This window comes from Aaosphaeria arxii (genome assembly GCF_010015735.1).
Source record: "Aaosphaeria arxii CBS 175.79 unplaced genomic scaffold BU24scaffold_2, whole genome shotgun sequence".
In the NCBI taxonomy this organism is placed as follows: Eukaryota; Fungi; Ascomycota; class Dothideomycetes; order Pleosporales; genus Aaosphaeria; species Aaosphaeria arxii.
In genome coordinates, this window is record NW_022983475.1 from 4,742,683 (window position 1) to 4,758,828 (window position 16,146).

The window sequence follows — 16,146 nt, forward strand, 5'->3', positions numbered from 1 at the left end:
AGTATAAGTAGAGGGAAGAGTAGAAGTAAGTGTAAGTGTAAGTCGAAGTAAGAGGAGTAAGAGTAGAAGTAAGAGGAGTAAGAGTAGAAGTAAGAGGAGTAAGAGTAGAAGTGAGAGTAGAAGTGAGAGTAGAAGTGAGAGTAGAAGTGAGAGTAGAAGTGAGAGTAGAAGTGAGAGTAGAAGTGAGAGTAAAAATGAGATCCATCAGACGGTGAGGGTGATCAGTCCCGTCACATGAAGGCAAGGCATAGTGAACTGTGGTGGTTCACTCATTGGGATCAGGGTGGTGAACGAGAGCAGCCTCACCAATAGTGTAGATTCTCTTTATCAAACACAGGTTGATATTGACTCTCAGCGGTCCTGACATGTTCCTATATTTAAACTGTTAATTTGTTGGCGTCGACAAAGCATTTCATAACTTCGCTGCATTCCAAAGTAATTCATTCATGCGTAATCAACTTGCAGTAAACCTAGATACGCAGCGCTACACTTCTTGTATTGACGTTCTCCATCACTGTGATGCTGAAGCCAAACGAAGCTCCGAAGCCCTCGGAACGCATTCCGAAAAAGCTATTCCGATACCGGTTCGACGCTACGGCCCACTATCTGCACGCCCTTCAAACAACAAGCATAGCATTAAAACCGCCATATATTCCCCCAATTGACCTCCTCTAATCCAACTCATTCGATCCAAACCGCGAACAAACATCCAAAATGCCAGCCATGCTCGACGACCCGACCTCTGCGCCCATCGCACGGGAGGTCCTACAACCCACCCTCACCCCTCTTATCGTCACCTTAAAAGACGGCACCACAAAAGCCACCATCATCCCCTTCACATCCGTAACGCAAGTCCCACCCCGCCTAATAAACTACCTCTGGTCTCAAATGTCCCTCGAAATCGAGAAAGGCGACACCTACCCTATGGCCGAGCCTCTCCCGCTCTCCACCTTCGGACCCTACTGGTTCGCGAAATTTGCCGCCGTCATGCTGCTCGGCGAGCATGGTAGCGTGGCGGACGTGACTGCCATGGACGCCGCCGAGGATGTGGAGTGGGAGAAAGTTTGTCTGGGGACGTTCTACATCAAGCCGAATTATCCAGGGCGGAGTAGTCACGTGTGTAATGCGGGTTTCATCGTCACGGCTGCGAGTCGGAATCGCGGGGTTGGGAAATTGTTGGGGAAGGCGTATCTGGAGTGGGCGCCGAAGTTGGTACGTTGGATCCTTGTGCTTTTCTTCAACTTGTCTTCTAGTTGCGGTTTTGGATGAGAGGGCTAACTGATTGATAGGGTTATACGTATTCGGTGTTCAATTTGGTCTACGAGACTAATGTTGCGTCCTGCAAGATATGGGATTCGCTCGGCTTCGAAAGAATAGGAAGGGTGAAGAAGTGCGGAAAGTTGAAGAGTTACCCTGGGAAGAGGATCGATGCTATTGTATTTGGGTATGATTTCGAGCCTGATTTGACGGAATGAGCGGGTCTTTGTATGATTGTAATGTGATAAGGTCTGTAGAACAGAAGATGAATCAATGCAGGGATTGAAGAACATACATAAAACTAGGGTGATGTGAAGAATACAGCGACATATGTAAATATCTCGGTGAGGAGACATAGTTATTGCCTCTATGTACGCATCTATCTACGCGAGTTGCCATGGGCTGGTCAACTGCGTGTTGCGCAATCTAGTCTTACAAGAACCATACAAAAGAAAGGGAAGTCGAATAATCAGGGGATATCATTTCCAAATGCGCCATTGTCTAAGCGGCCCAAGCTGCCATAGCGAATGCAATCGACAATCCAATCGAGACAGCGTTGAACAGAGAGACGGAAGCGATGCTTCCGGCACCAGGGGCTCCGTTTCCTCCGTTGCCGTTCCCATTGTTCTCGGTGGTTCCGTTCTGGCTCTGGCCAGCACCTGCCGTCGATGTAGGTGTTGAAGTTGGAGTTCCACTGCTGGTAGGGGTTGCTACCTCCGCCGCGCAGGTGAGGTTGTATTGGGGAGTGGTGTTGAATTCCTTAGTGATGCCGAACTTGGCCTCGTTGTCCGGGTTAGAATCCTGCAGGACATACCACCAGGTGTTCTGCTTTCCGAATAGCTTGCAGCCTACGTCTTGCCAGTACGACTCTGCGTTCTTCATTGTTGCCGTGGCTTTTCCAAATGTGGGGCCAGTGGTTGGCCAACCTGTCTCGGTGATCCAGATTGGCTTTTTGCCTGCTACGCCCTCCGTTGCTGAGATAGCTTTATCGAAGAGCTCGCCGGCCTTGGAGATGTCGTTGTCGCCTCGGTCGCTCTCGTAGTACGGGAAAAGGTTGGTTCCGATGAAGTCAACCTCGTTAATGACGGCCTTGTTGGAACCGTTCGTCCATGCAGTCCAGGTATCGACATGGCCGATGGGAATGGAGCCCAAGGCCGTCCCACTCAACTTAGATCGGGCAGCCTTGACGAATTTGACGATCATGGTTGCTTCCTGGCCAACGCCGGCCTTGTTCTTGATACCAGGCTCTGACACGCGATACTATAAGTCGAACACCTCGTTAGTTTGGATATCGGAACCATTTGTGCGCCATATGAGAGCTTACCATATCTTCGCTGCCAACCGAAAGGCCGACAACTAGGTCAGTGAAGTCCTTTCCATACTGATCAATAGCCTTGGTGAGCACCTCCAACTCCTTGTCGATGGAAGTGGTTCCCGAGCACCAGATTCCGAGCAGGAGCTTGGTTTTAGTCTTGATGGCGGCAGGGAACGCTGCGATCGGCGTGTCCTCCGTTCCAGATTGGACATTGGTGTACAAGCGGGCGCTGGTAAATTGCCCGACGGCACCCTTCAAGTTCTTCGCAGTCGTAAACTCCTTCTCGAAATCGGCCTGCGTTTTCGCTTTGCTGTCGTCAAAAGTTGCGCCGGAATTGAAGCCAAGGTAGGTCTCTTGAGCCAAGGTTGCGCCGAAGCTGGCCGCGAGAGCGAGGGTGGTTGCGACACGCATGTTGTGACGCAATAATCGGATTTTAAGGTCGAAAGAATGAGCGACAAGTGAAACTTGAGTAGTTAGTTATTAAGGAATGAATGAATGAAGTAGAAATGGAGAAACAAAGCGTTGAAAGCGGTGGTGACGCGCTGTTTATAATATCTGTATTGGGTCAGGGGCGCAGGATGACCGAAAAGGGTCTGACCGTAAGCCGCTCAGCCCTGTCCGTTTTACTTCGCGGGGTGAAGGACGACTGATTGGTTTCAGCTGTTCTCGCGCGGCTGTGATACGACATGTAATTTGTTCAGCTCAACACTTGGCGAAAGCTTTCTGTTGGATAGCGAGGCCCGTTTCATAATTGTCCGTTTGCCGGCTCACCGAATCTCGTTCAACGTCCATTTTAAGATTGTCTGCTGCTTATAACGCGGTCCTCCATTTCAGACGAGTGACATCATTCATCAGCGATAATACAGTATTCATGCACGGCTTCGGTAATAATTCGTCGATATGTCTAGGACAGTTTGCGCTTTATATACTCTTCAATTACCATTCAACAGCACGCAGAATAATTCAAACGCCGTACTTGCGACACACTTCCAGAAGAGATTCCCGGGGTCCAAGAAGAGCATCGGACATCGCTAGTTACATACTTTAAGTTTCATATCTGCAGCTAACACAGGAAGTTGTTCTCGCCATCAAAGCAATGTCGCCAAGTACAGTTCCTGAAGCGTAGGAAGGAGATGAGGCTGACTGGCTGTCCTACAACCCTAATAGACTACTCACAACTAGCTACAGTAAACTCTTGAATAGTTAGTTCTGTTGTAGAGGATAATTGTATTTATACTCCTCAACTTCATATTTGCATTCAGATGTAATTGCATGGAAGCTTCATTTCCGAATAGCCGACCAATTACTTGGCTGCCAAGCCCGACATTGAAGACATTGAGGACTTCTAGGTCCATTCTTTCATATCTCTCGTAGATATTTCTATGCTTCAAGTCGTTGGATGTTGTACTGTGAAACATCTAATATCAAAATCTATGACATCTTTTTCCTTCCAGTCATAGTCGTCCGTACATTCAGTCACCCGACACGACCACAACATCTAAGCTTTCTTTCATTGACCGCACGGCCTATTTATCGAACCATCTCCTGATCTATGATCTAAATCCCCCTTTATTGTTGTCCGGAAGAATGATATCAGAATTTTGTACCGTCTGCACAACAACTCTACACGCTGCATTGGAATCAAAGTCACATTGTTCTTAATTTAAGTCCTTGACCTGAGGCCTTGCGCCAACACTGTAACTTGGAATCCTTCCACAAGACTGTTGTATCTTCGGTCAGCCACTGTTCTTATAGATTTAGGTAGCATTGGCTCCATCAATGACGTCTCTATTCCTATGCATAATCCAAGTTTGGACGCCAATTTTGGTACGAGTGAACATCATCTAGCCGCGATGCACGTACCATAATCTCCAATCTTGGGGTTTAAGGGTTGGGTCATTCTAGGCCGGGGGGTCCAGGCTCATGGAGACATGACAATTGGAATGCATAGGAAGGTGTTAGGGTTTGTTGTGAGACATGGAGCGTGAAGTTCTAATTTCAATGATGAATGTGCAATGATGGGTGAAATCTGATCGCGGAAGTATCATTGGGAACATTCATGCTCTGTATACACTAGAGGGAGGTGGCAGTTTTCAGTTCAAGGGAGGAGTGCCTATAAGCACCTACAAGTGCCTAACTGCATTATGTTCTGCTGCTACCATCAATTCTCTGTCAGCCATTTACAAAGTTGGTTTGGCGTCGGCATTACCTCAGATCCAGCAAATGTGGAGTCTCCGGCACATAGAAGGCGTTCGAACAAAGCAAAGCATCTATCGGAGGTAATGTATCTAGCAAAGGCGATGTGATCCAACAGGCTGGGGAAAACTGTCTTGTCCGGGCTTTCCATCCCAACCATTGGAGCCTCGTCATTATTCCCTCTAACACATGCATTTGGTCTGTTCCATGTTGAAATTTTGTACCTTTACCTTCTTTCCATTCTCATTATGAGTACTATACAAACATGTATTCGAATACGGGCGGTGCATGGTGGGAGTCACACAGGGCTCATATTGTTTATAGGATTGACATTGCACATCTTCTCAATATGGTTGATTAGAACTAGGCTTTTAGGATCATAGCATTGGTATTGGGAATGGAAGATCCGTTATGTGATCAATTTACAGATTTCAGCCCTTGAACACAAAGTCTAAATTATACCTACTTAGATTCAACTGAAGACCCCATTGCAGTCAATAGAAGTCACTTCCACATACCCTCAACACCGGGCCAGTCGTACAAGCTCAGTTAGTTCTTGTATTACTACCAATTCCTTGAGATCCAAAGTTACTACAATAGCATTGTCGCGTATAGACGCCTCTATAGTAGGGAGCATCACAGGTACGTCTCGCAACTGGTGGACAGGTATGATAAGTCGTTATTTACTTCTATCGATAGGCCTCTGGAGGTAGGTGGATGGTGCCTCGATCTATCTACACCCTGCTTTGTGCCTTCCCCCTGTACATGTGATCTCCGAACAGCTTCATCTATCCTACTACACCACAGCATCATCTCCTCCAGCGCATAGGACAGGGAGATGTCTTTTGGCAGTACTTGAGTACCTCGAGCCGCGAGTTTGCCGCATGAAAAAACACTCATAACTGAGAACGATCATGATGATCTGTTGATTTAATGAGGTGTCTTATGCGCCTTTCATGCTCCGTTCGTTCCAGCATCTCACCATACCTCGTTTTTCTATCTGTTCAAAACAGCTCATATTCGCCATCAATCTCTTGGTCATGCCTAACTCGGACGGATAGATCTCCTGGTCCACCCATCGAGAACTCGGACCCACCAATGAGCCCATGTCCTCTGACCACCCAAGCCGCCTAGCCCTTCCAATAATTTCGTCCCTATCCAAGATACAGCCACTTGCGAGGTCTTTGGTAGAAGTAACTGGGTCGGGTCTAAGACCAAAGGCTTCCGTTTCACGGCGTTCCAGGTACATCAAGAAGGCGATCGCCGTCTCTAGTGTTGTCTTCACTGCCCTAACATCGCCTTCGTCCAACTCTTCAATTTTCTTGACAATGGGGTCGAATGTGATGGGAGCGCTCAGCCCATCCTCAATGCCGGTACATGTGATGACCACGGGAAGCTGCGATATCGGCAGCTCCGGGTTGAAATTGGTATCAGTGACGGCGATAGCAACAGCACGAAAAAGTGGTTGGAGGATGAAGAATTCTTGGTCGAGAATAGACTGCCTCATATCTTGGTCATAACCGTCGTCCCTACGGTTGGTTGGGCCGAGCTTTTCCCACTGCTTGTCAAAGTCGTGTTCAGCCAACTCCTGGGCTAGATTTTGGCATCGTTCTACCTTGTCGCAGAACGCTTCATTCAGCTCTGCAGCCAGATCGGCTACTTCGCTTAAGCTTGTCGTGTCTATCTTGGGGTCCATCGTGGGCGATACGATTTTGACGAGGAATTGCCCGTACTCGATTTCGCTCTGGTATGGACGGAACCACATGCGGTATATGTAATGTAGCAGAGAGATCTCGAGCCACTTAGTCACTCTATAATTCCTTCCTTTAAGAATGTAGACAGGGGCCGCCTTGTTGCAAAATTCGTTGGCGAGTTGGAGGCTGAAGTCAGGCATCTCTTCGATATCGTCAAATGAAAATTCATTTATATGACGATGATTGCTGTAGAATAGATACGTATTGTGCACCTGTTCTTGATCTTCACGAAGTTTATGAAGAATTTTGTGCAGTGGGGCGACTGCAGTTGGCCCTTCAGTTGTCTGATTTTGTGGTGACATTTTTCGATTGAGTCGTTGTTGGTGGTAATGCTAGTGGTGGTGATGGTGATGATGGTGTTGATGGTGGTGTTAATGATGATGTTGATGATGGTGATGATGGTGATGATATGATGGTGTTGATGATAGCGATATCTGCCTGGTACTGAATAGTGAGAAGAAATGAGGAACACTGATGGATGAAGGTGCAAAAAATCGAGGTAGCAGTCACCTTTTATAAGTCCAAGTCAACCTTCTACCCAATCCCAGAGCCATGGTTAACTAATTGAATTGGGGGGGTAGGGGAGCAATATGACTCAATCTTTGTTGAACTGATGAGATCTTTATCCAACGACCTTGAATCATTCAAAAGCAGTGGATCGTTACCAGGGTACTGGAGTATTAGATTTTCCAGTATCGATAGGCACCTGTTGAATGCCTTCTTCGAAATTAGAGTCAGGAAGGTAAGTGACACGGTTTCAAGTTTTGTCAAAAGCTCTGATATGTCAATGTAAGGAGAAATGAGGTTCCAACGCAGTGCTTTGGTGTAATATGAGAATATCATTCAAAAGACCCTATGCTAGATAACTTAGATGGGCTTCGAGAACGCCATGTTGACATCGATGACAGATACATATAATGTCAGTAATATGACAAAAGAAAAAGAAGAACGTTTACAGGCTAGCGCGCAAATGAAGATCAGTGTTGTAAAGATCATTCCCAACATGCGTGTATGATCGGAAACTACGTTTCTGGAGCATCTGTCCTGTGAAAACTCTAGCTTCTAGTGGGCCATTAATGATTGAACATATATGTGACTCAGTCTTCGGGATTATTGGATGTTGGGCTAACCCCTAGTATCCTGGTGAACATATCAAGGCTCAACTTTTTTCAAAAGGCGGGAATAGCAATGACGGATTCAGTAAACTTTTATATTATCTGAATTTCTACTTTCTATTGAACCGTCGTCATTGGGCGCATCACCGTTTGTACGAGCATTGTCGGCGCTACCTGCAGTCTCAGATGTCAAAGCCTTCACCCTCTGGACCTCAGCAGATATCGAGGCTGTGAGAGCAACAATATCGGCGCCGCAATTCACAAAATGGAAGCCTTTCTTGTATCTTTCCGCAGCTGGAAGTGGGGTCAGTAACTGTACGGAGGTTGACGCGAATCAAAATCTGACCTGTTGCAGCATCAAGTGCGAAATGACCCGCATACTTTCCTGCTGCTAATGTGGCTTTGAGAACGCGCTCTGTGGCCTCCTGAACCTCGGGAGTTGTAGCATGATCGAAAGCTACGTAGCCAAGTGAAGAGGCAAGGTCATTTGGGCCGATGAAGAGCATATCTATGATTGTCAGTTAAAGGTTATCCCATGTCGTCCCCTCCTTTCATCTATGGTATCGTACCAATTCCGTCAACGTTCGCAATCTCTTCTACATTTTCTACGCCTTTTCGCGACTCGATTTGGACAAATATCATAACATTGGTATTCGCATTGAGGAGATAATCACGCCCGGTTAGATTAAAAGCTGCTGGGGCGAACATAGCTCCAGTACCCCTAAATCCAGTAGGATACCTTTTGGAAGGATATTTTGCCGATTCGACGATTCTTTGCGCCTGCTCCTTAGTCTCGCACATGGGCACCATGATAGCATGCGCTCCAGCATCCAGTGCTCGCTTCACCATCCACGGCTCATCTGCTGGGAGTCTCACAACGGGCGAAACTCCGCTCGACGAGATGGCACTGATCTGAAGATACATGTCATGGTCGTCGATATGACCGTGCTCACAGTCGATGAGAACCCACTACAGAATACATTTCAGCTCGAAAAGCGGCGATAAAGAAAAGGGCGATACTTACGTCTGGACCAAGCGAGGCAATTGTCTTTGCGAGCGCATGGCCAGGAAAGGTTAGCCATTGCCCCAGGCTGGGTCCTCGATTGTCCTTCGCCTGCTCTAAAGATTGTTGGAGGCGTGTTTTGCCAGTGGAGCTGACGACTGGAGACGCATTCTGGATTGCCATGGCAAAAGGTGGCTAAATTATGATGAAATGTATTCCGTGTTCTCTTTAACTATGCGGATCGAGATAACGTATAATGAATGCCGTCCATACTCTTTCACATTAGTGTACTAATACCAATACGATTGCATTTGACTCGTGTATCTATGACCGGCCGGAGCTCGGACCGAAGTGGACCAACCCCGCAAAGAAAGGATTATCACAAGTCATGAGAGAGCCAATTACCCCAGCACTAATAATTAGTTATGACTAGTTGCTGATAACAAGAAAAGCGGACACGGTAATTCATATCGTTATCAGTGACCGGGGTGTAGCGGTCTAACTAGAATAGATCTCGTAGTGCCCTGGTAACCAGCAACAGTGGATGTGAGGCCTCCTCTGACTTTCACCATATCAAAGATCCATTGAGTGATCTGTACCATTGTAATTCTCATTAGCTATTACAGACATGATGAATCGAGAAGGAAGTGACACGACAGCGTCTCGCGTCTGGCAAGCCTGCGTCAATTGCCGACGGAAAAAAGTAATGTCATTGCCTGGCTGAACACTCTGCTTAGCATCTCACTGTTATGCAGATCAAATGCGATGGAAAAGACCCCTGTCACAATTGTAGCTCGCGCGAACTCTTGTGCGATTATCCAGGTAGCAATGACAACGCATCTAATAGTCGCAGGTGTGTGGGCTTGTTGTTACTCTGCCATGTCGTCGTTTCTGAAGTGACCTAGTTATGTTGCATTACACGAGGCAAGGATTCAGCAGCTCGAAGAGCTTTGCCAAAATCTACAGGTCATTACAACACAGCTTACACAAGCAATCGAAAAGATTCCTCAAGGATACAGCGTAAACGCTTCTTGTCAACATGCGTGTAATCGAGGCGAAATTATTCATTCACACCCGTACGACAATTCGGGCCACCTGGATACATCACCAGCAACTGGAACGATTGAGACGTCACATGGTTTACCAGCAGAGACTGACCCTCACGAGGAGGCTGCGAATTCCAGAGCAGGATCCCATCAAAGAGAGGACGACGTTGATGGAAATGGTCAGGCTGGCTCTTCCACGAGCCCCTTTGGATCCTTGATCCAGGATAGCTCCGGGAATTCAAGGTATACAATCATCTCGCATATAATGATCAATATATTAAGTCAATCAGGTTTATTGGAGGGGCGAGTAACGAATTCTTGGTTCAAGCGATCCGGAGCCTGACTGTCGCGCAATCTGAGGGTGAAGCCGAGTCCTTAACTTTCAGCATTGGGAGCCACCACGACTCTACTATGACCACCACTGCGCAACAGGGCTTTGACTTACCATTCATGACCCACGATTTGAGGTGGCGGAATCTACCTTACTTACCCAAACCTGAAGATTTGAAATTGCCTCCCAAATACATCGCTGATATGCTTGTTGGACTCTATTTCGAACACTATCATTATTCCTTTCCTGTGCTTTTTAAGCCTCATTTTATCGAATCCTATAGGCAGCTATATACAACGACCAGGGAGCCCGCGCATGACAGTGGATTCCTTTCCGTCTTTTTCGCAGTCTTGGCATGCGTATCGAATTTAACATCTTCCGAAGGCCCTAATTCAACCTACCCAGGTTTGGAGTTCTACGAGAAGGCCTTGTTACTATATTACTCCTCCAATGGAAAGATTAGCAAAGCACAAACGCAATGTTTGGCCCTGCTTTCCATGTGTTGTTCTGGTTACAATGAAGCATCCACAAGCTGGCACTTTGCCGGACAAGCAGTCAGATCAGCGCAGGAGCAAGGATTTCACATGAGTGAATTGGTAAGGGCAGTCCTTCTATAGAATCGCGGGAGAGATTGATATATTGATCTGATGGCTCCAGATATCTATCCCTGATGATCCCCATAAAGACGCATCATCGTCACTCGACGCCGAACTAGCCCGTAGAATTTGGTGGGCCATATATTGTCTTGATAGGTCAGTCGCTAATTCCATGTTTACTGGCCTACTGACACTGAGTTTAGAGTAACGTCTATCTCTCTTGGGAGGCCTTCAGCCATCAATGATAATGACTGCTCATGGGAACTGCCACTGCTGATTTCCGACGAGCACTTGATCGATTCTCATGCCTTAGAAAACACACCACAAGATGGTCTAAGCTCACCAACTCCTTTGTCAGGTTTTATCAGGTTTATCCGTCTGTGCCAGATATCTGGCCAGGTACACAGCATACAAGCACCTTCCGAAGTTAGAGATCTTGGCCCAAGAGCTAGGCGAGGGCGGATAATGAAGCTCGCTTTGGATCAAGAAAGGGACTTGGAAGACTATGCCAAAGAATTGTCAGATAACTTGAATGAGTATGTAGATCTTGAGGCTTTGCGTACCAACGTTAACTGTCTAAGCAGCCCCAATTATCATGAGAAACCCCCGGCACTGTCTGTCCCAACATCTGTTATTCATGCAGGGACGCTTGTCACGTTATATCGGTGAGGAATTTCCGGACTCTAAGTTACTATACTTGCTAACTGTCATATAGTGCTTTTGCGAGTCGAAAGAACCCTTTCAGTCAACGTCAGACCATCACTAATTGCGTCACTGCTGCGAGAAACTGCATCAACTCTGCTATACTGGTTCGAGATTTCGTCCCTCCCTCTCATCTTTTGGCATTGTGTGTTCACTACCTCATTATCTCTGGCCTTGTTCTGTAAGATGATCCATTCAATACCTAGGTGGATTTTACCTCGAACACTAACAACGCGATAACAGTCTCCGAATGACGCACCCGGATGATATGAGAGACGATCCCGATTTGAAACTCTGCATTCGACTTTTAGGAGATCTCGAAGTAACTTGGTCTGGTGCGACTAGGGGAAAAGCAATCATCGAACAAACCCTGAAAACATTCCAATATAGTCGGGAGAATCAAGCATCCAATGTGGATATTCAAACGTTGTTTCATCATCCTGGGCTTGACTTTGGTGGTCTGGAGCTGTCAGAAGGATTTCTAGAGAATTTCTGGATGAGGGACCCGTTGCGACAAACCTCTTGATAGCCCATTCTGCCTTGGAGCAGTAGGTACATAGCCAGCTAACGATACTTCTGGTCTGCCATTGGTAATAATGGCTCTTGGCATCTTTACACCGCGTTACCCCAAAGCTGCCCAACAACCTTCCTTACACGTTTAACTCCTTCCTGTATTTGCTCTTTCTGCAAAACAATCAGCGATGCCAAAGTATGCATAGTGTGATGTACTTACACTCGGAGTCGCAAATGAGAATCGGAAGTGCGCAGATTGTGGCTCCGCCCCCCGAGATACTGTCGAGACCTTATCAGCCCCTTGCCAGGCGTGATAATACGATCCGGGTGTAAGAAGCACAAGCTCTGCGGCCATAGCCTCCCACAATTCCTGGGCAAATGCCTGCTCGGGGTCTTCCAGCGATTGGCCCTGCAGTTTAGTGAAGCGGGGAACTCCATGGAAGTAGAATTTTGACCAAACAAACATTCCAGCCTCAGGATCTTCGAAGCTGAACACTGGTAGTAATTTTCCGCCGACGGATTCTTGTATGCAGCAAACATAGCCTTTCGCATGTGGCAACGGAGACTTGGCCGCCGGCAACACTACGAAGTTCTCGTGGAAAGCTGAGATCAACCAATCTTTTCTAGTTTTGTATTGTAGCTGCAAGCCTTGGAGCCACGATAAATAACCATCAACACCCCAATTTTCAAAGAGCGCGAGAACAAACGCTTGACTGAGTCCAGCTGGATCTTGGGTTTCAACCTCGGTCGCTCGGAGCAAGCGTTCAGTGAACAAGGGATTGGCGACGAAGTAGCCTAGACGAAGCCCTGGAAACAGGGTTTTGGAGAACGACTCAAGACGAATGACACGTCCTTCGATGTCCATCGACAGGAATGATGGTATCAATGTATTGAGAAACTCGTTCGGAGGCAGCAGTTGGGTAGGTTGATGTTGGCTGGGTGTGTTTTGGGGATACTGTAGGCAATAGTATGGGTCATCTTCGACGATGATTACGTCTGGGGCGGTTAGTGGGATCCAGGATAGATTGAATTATTACGTTTCCGTACCAAATTCGACGCATATGGCGTAGATTTCACGTCGACGCTGCAACGAAATGGTAACGCCAGTTGGATTCGATCCCACTGGTACTAAGTATAAACTGGAGACAAAGTCAGTTCAGATGCGGGCATGAATTTGCTTCTTACTTACACGCTTGGACGTTTTCGTCCCTGTTTGGCTTCATCCCAACTTTCAAGCAACTTTTGCAGACCTTTAGCCGACAGGCCTTCTTCATCGGCGGAGACGGGTGTTGCTTTAATACCCAATGGTATCCATAGAGCTTGGGCGGATGGATATGTGAATTCGTCTACAATGACATAGTCATCATCCTCGCAAAGGAGACCGACAACTTTGGACCATGCGTTCGTGTTTCCTGGGTGAAGAAGACATTCGTATTCACATGGTGGGGCATGCATACGTTCTGTCAAGTCTCGGGTCAAGCTAAGGAGCTTCTTATTACCTGCACCAGATCCTAGTAATATCCGTCAGAGAAGAATGCAGATAAAATATTTTCATTGCCTAAATTGCATATAAGAGGAGTCTTACCGTACTGTAAGAATTCATTTAAATCGAGCTTTCCACTTGTCGAATTTCGGCTGATGTCAAGGCTAACCGTATTACTTTCTATGGAAGGATCCGACAGAGGAGGAAGACAATCAAATTTAGCATTTAGGAGGGGAAACATAGACGGATGGGGAAGACCTTTAGGCTTGTAAGTATATGTAGACTCGTAAGAAACAAGATGATCGTTGGGTACCTCCTGCCAGACTGATCATGCCATCCTGGCCCATGAATTTTATGATCTCCTTGAGAGGGGACGGATGACGAGCTCTGCTTTTCGAGTTGATATGGTGAGATAGATCTGGTTGCCCAGACGTGTACGCAATGCTGCCCATCTTGAACATGTTTCGACTGTGATCGTTTGCAGGCTGAGTTTGGCGAAGCTACGTTCTTATGTTACATTTATTTTTCTTTTCACCAACTCAGGTATCAGAGTCTTTTCTATCAAATTTTGAAAAGTGATGTATAAACGAAGATGAGACAATTATAGCACAATGTTATGAATTGTATCCTTATTGGCGGCGAAGCTGCCTGATAGCTGATGATGATATGAGGGGTTATCCGTACACCTATCACTCGGTCCGAGTTCCGAAATTATGGAGTAAATGCCCAAAGAGGAAAAGACATTGGATTTCGGCCGGTTCTCGGACCGCAGGTGTGCGAATGTCGCCCCTATGCTCGGACTATGCATATCACACAATGCTTGAATTAGCCTACTTGTGAAAGTTCCTCGTCCAGTATCGATTCGCTACCAATGAATGACTCTTGCGCTTAATTGTCATTGACGACCACTTTTGACCTTTCAAAACCATCGTCGCAAACTCAATGGGGAACACGATTTCATATGCAACGAAGCCCTATGACTTAGATCTTGGCGAGAAGGGTACAATACGCGGCTTACAGCATGACGAAAAGTCGCGCAGATACACAGGTATTCCTTACGCACTTCCGCCAACAGGCGAACATCGCTGGCGCAAACCAAGGGCTCTTCCATCCTCATGGGTATGGGGAGGCGAGAAGGATGAACCATACGATGCGACCAAGTTCAGGGCCATATGCCACCAGAATGCATTCCACGTTGGCAAAGCCGAAGGGGGCGATGGAAAATTCAGTGAGGACTGCCTGTTCATGAACATCTGGACGCCCGTTGGCGACGAAAAGACCTCAAAATGGCCCGTGATGCTGTGGCTACACGGAGGCTGGTTCCAAATGGGCGATCCGTCCCATGAGGCAGGCATGGACCCAACAGAGCTTATATCTTCTGGAGGCCTCAATGCGATTGTAGTTGCTATTGGCTATCGCCTGAATATCTTTGGGTTTCTTGCCGGCGAAGGCGTGCTTGATGGAAATTTCGGACTTTGGGACCAGCGCATGGCAGCTGAATGGGTTGAGGAAAACATCAACCTCTTTGGTGGAGACCCTGAAAACATTACACTGGCTGGACGAAGTGCTGGAGCATACAGCGTCGAGGCGCAAATGCTCCATGAGTTTCGTCGGCCAGGACCCAAATCATCCCTTTATCGACGCGTGTTTATGGATTCCAACGCCGTGCCAGCACAGCCAAAATCACTACGAGATACAGCAGCTCAATTTGAGGAGGTTTGCAATTACTTCAGTATGGACAAAACTCTGTCTGGCGAAGAGAAACTAGGACAGCTTAGAAAGATCTCGGCACAAGAACTACTCGAAGCTATTCCCAAGCTCGAAAACCACACGTTTCGCCCGGTCACTGATGATTCCTTCCTACATTCCGGCATGATGGAGTACCTCAAGAGTAAAGAATTCGCCAACGAATTCCAATCTAGGGGATACAAGATTCTGATCGGCGAGGTCGCCAACGAAGAGACCCTGTACTCCGTCTACAATAGCCCTACTGAGCCAAGCATAGAGTCGCTGAAATTACAAGTGATGAACTATTATTCGCCCAATGTGACAGAGAGGGCAATTCAGCGCTATCAGCTCCCGCAGTCAGACAAGTTAGAAGACTGGAAGAAGGTGTTCGGTAAGCAACTCAGATTGACAAATAATGAGAAGACGATCAGTAGTAGCTAACCTACACAACAGGTAATATAATATCGGATGGCCAGGTTAGAGCGCCATCAAGATCTCTGGTCAAAGGTTTATCGTTGAACGGAGTGAGGATCCATGATATATGGCGCTATCAGATCTCCTACCGGCTCTCATTTATTGACGATAAGGTTGCACCTATGTCATTTGGAGTCGCACATGCAATGGATAAACCGTTTTGGAAGTGAGTGTCTATTTTTGAATGACCAGGTTGTGAACGTCACTGACGAAACAGTTTCTCAATATCATACGGCCCAACGCCACAAGAGAGGCAACTGATGGAGGACTGGATCCAGATCCTGTGCGCTTTTGTCAACGACGATGGATCATATGATTTCGGAACTAAATCTGTACGGGATATGAAAGTCATCACTCCTGCAGGTGACATTGTGGTTCGGGAAGATGAGCGCTGGGACGAATTGATTGAGATTGGCGGAATATTCAGTGGCGAGGAAGGTCGCGGACCTGGTTAGCAAATGAAGAATTTTGACCAACCTGACAAAACAATGATAATTCAACTAATAAAGGAGGTACCCAGACGTGACACTAGATATGGTTAAACTATCATGTACCGGACTATACATGTTAAGCTGAGATGGATTGAAATTGCAGAAGATGTGGCAATTTTCTTGCTACTAACTCGAACGATAT

At 46.9% G+C, this 16,146-nt stretch overlaps 7 protein-coding genes across 7 annotated transcripts; 3 read left to right on the forward strand and 4 right to left on the reverse strand.

Moving 5' to 3' along the window:
- The first annotated feature begins 641 nt into the window (after positions 1 to 641).
- Positions 642 to 1,538, forward strand: BU24DRAFT_419779 (histone acetyltransferase-like protein). Its single transcript, XM_033527303.1, has 2 exons — positions 642 to 1,212; positions 1,290 to 1,538. The coding sequence occupies exons 1-2, from the start codon at positions 715 to 717 to the stop codon at positions 1,473 to 1,475; spliced, it is 684 nt and encodes a 227-aa protein (XP_033388546.1). The 5' UTR covers positions 642 to 714; the 3' UTR covers positions 1,476 to 1,538.
- A 220-nt stretch (positions 1,539 to 1,758) lies between these two features.
- Positions 1,759 to 2,983, reverse strand: BU24DRAFT_342441 (glycoside hydrolase family 17 protein; the record flags this gene model as incomplete). Its single annotated transcript, XM_033523317.1, has 2 exons — positions 1,759 to 2,517; positions 2,582 to 2,983. 2 exons carry the CDS (start codon positions 2,981 to 2,983, stop codon positions 1,759 to 1,761), a joined length of 1,161 nt encoding a protein of 386 aa, XP_033388547.1.
- Positions 2,984 to 5,590: 2,607 nt separating this feature from the next.
- On the reverse strand, positions 5,591 to 6,824 carry BU24DRAFT_477357 (uncharacterized protein; the record flags this gene model as incomplete). The annotated part of the gene is made up of 1 exon (XM_033532978.1): positions 5,591 to 6,824. One exon carries the CDS (start codon positions 6,822 to 6,824, stop codon positions 5,712 to 5,714), a length of 1,113 nt encoding a protein of 370 aa, XP_033388548.1. The 3' UTR covers positions 5,591 to 5,711.
- Positions 6,825 to 7,719: 895 nt separating this feature from the next.
- Positions 7,720 to 9,008, reverse strand: BU24DRAFT_448538 (2-dehydro-3-deoxyglucarate aldolase; the record flags this gene model as incomplete). The annotated part of the gene is made up of 4 exons (XM_033530893.1): positions 8,662 to 9,008; positions 8,207 to 8,606; positions 7,984 to 8,145; positions 7,720 to 7,931 (listed from the first exon to the last, which is right to left on the reverse strand). The coding sequence occupies exons 1-4, from the start codon at positions 8,821 to 8,823 to the stop codon at positions 7,720 to 7,722; spliced, it is 936 nt and encodes a 311-aa protein (XP_033388549.1). The 5' UTR covers positions 8,824 to 9,008.
- A 260-nt stretch (positions 9,009 to 9,268) lies between these two features.
- On the forward strand, positions 9,269 to 11,500 carry BU24DRAFT_477361 (uncharacterized protein; the record flags this gene model as incomplete). Its single annotated transcript, XM_033532979.1, has 7 exons — positions 9,269 to 9,343; positions 9,378 to 9,493; positions 9,546 to 9,929; positions 9,977 to 10,613; positions 10,675 to 10,769; positions 10,817 to 11,149; positions 11,329 to 11,500. The coding sequence occupies 7 exons, from the start codon at positions 9,269 to 9,271 to the stop codon at positions 11,498 to 11,500; spliced, it is 1,812 nt and encodes a 603-aa protein (XP_033388550.1).
- On the reverse strand, positions 11,456 to 13,923 carry BU24DRAFT_366055 (PLP-dependent transferase). Its single transcript, XM_033524297.1, has 7 exons — positions 13,625 to 13,923; positions 13,414 to 13,569; positions 13,018 to 13,339; positions 12,876 to 12,967; positions 12,049 to 12,824; positions 11,835 to 11,999; positions 11,456 to 11,775 (listed from the first exon to the last, which is right to left on the reverse strand). Exons 1-6 carry the CDS (start codon positions 13,770 to 13,772, stop codon positions 11,928 to 11,930), a joined length of 1,566 nt encoding a protein of 521 aa, XP_033388551.1. The 5' UTR covers positions 13,773 to 13,923; the 3' UTR covers positions 11,456 to 11,775; positions 11,835 to 11,927.
- A 218-nt stretch (positions 13,924 to 14,141) lies between these two features.
- BU24DRAFT_387468 (alpha/beta-hydrolase) lies at positions 14,142 to 15,995 on the forward strand. The gene is made up of 3 exons (XM_033524967.1): positions 14,142 to 15,430; positions 15,493 to 15,679; positions 15,731 to 15,995. The coding sequence occupies exons 1-3, from the start codon at positions 14,254 to 14,256 to the stop codon at positions 15,966 to 15,968; spliced, it is 1,602 nt and encodes a 533-aa protein (XP_033388552.1). The 5' UTR covers positions 14,142 to 14,253; the 3' UTR covers positions 15,969 to 15,995.
- Positions 15,996 to 16,146: the final 151 nt, after the last annotated feature.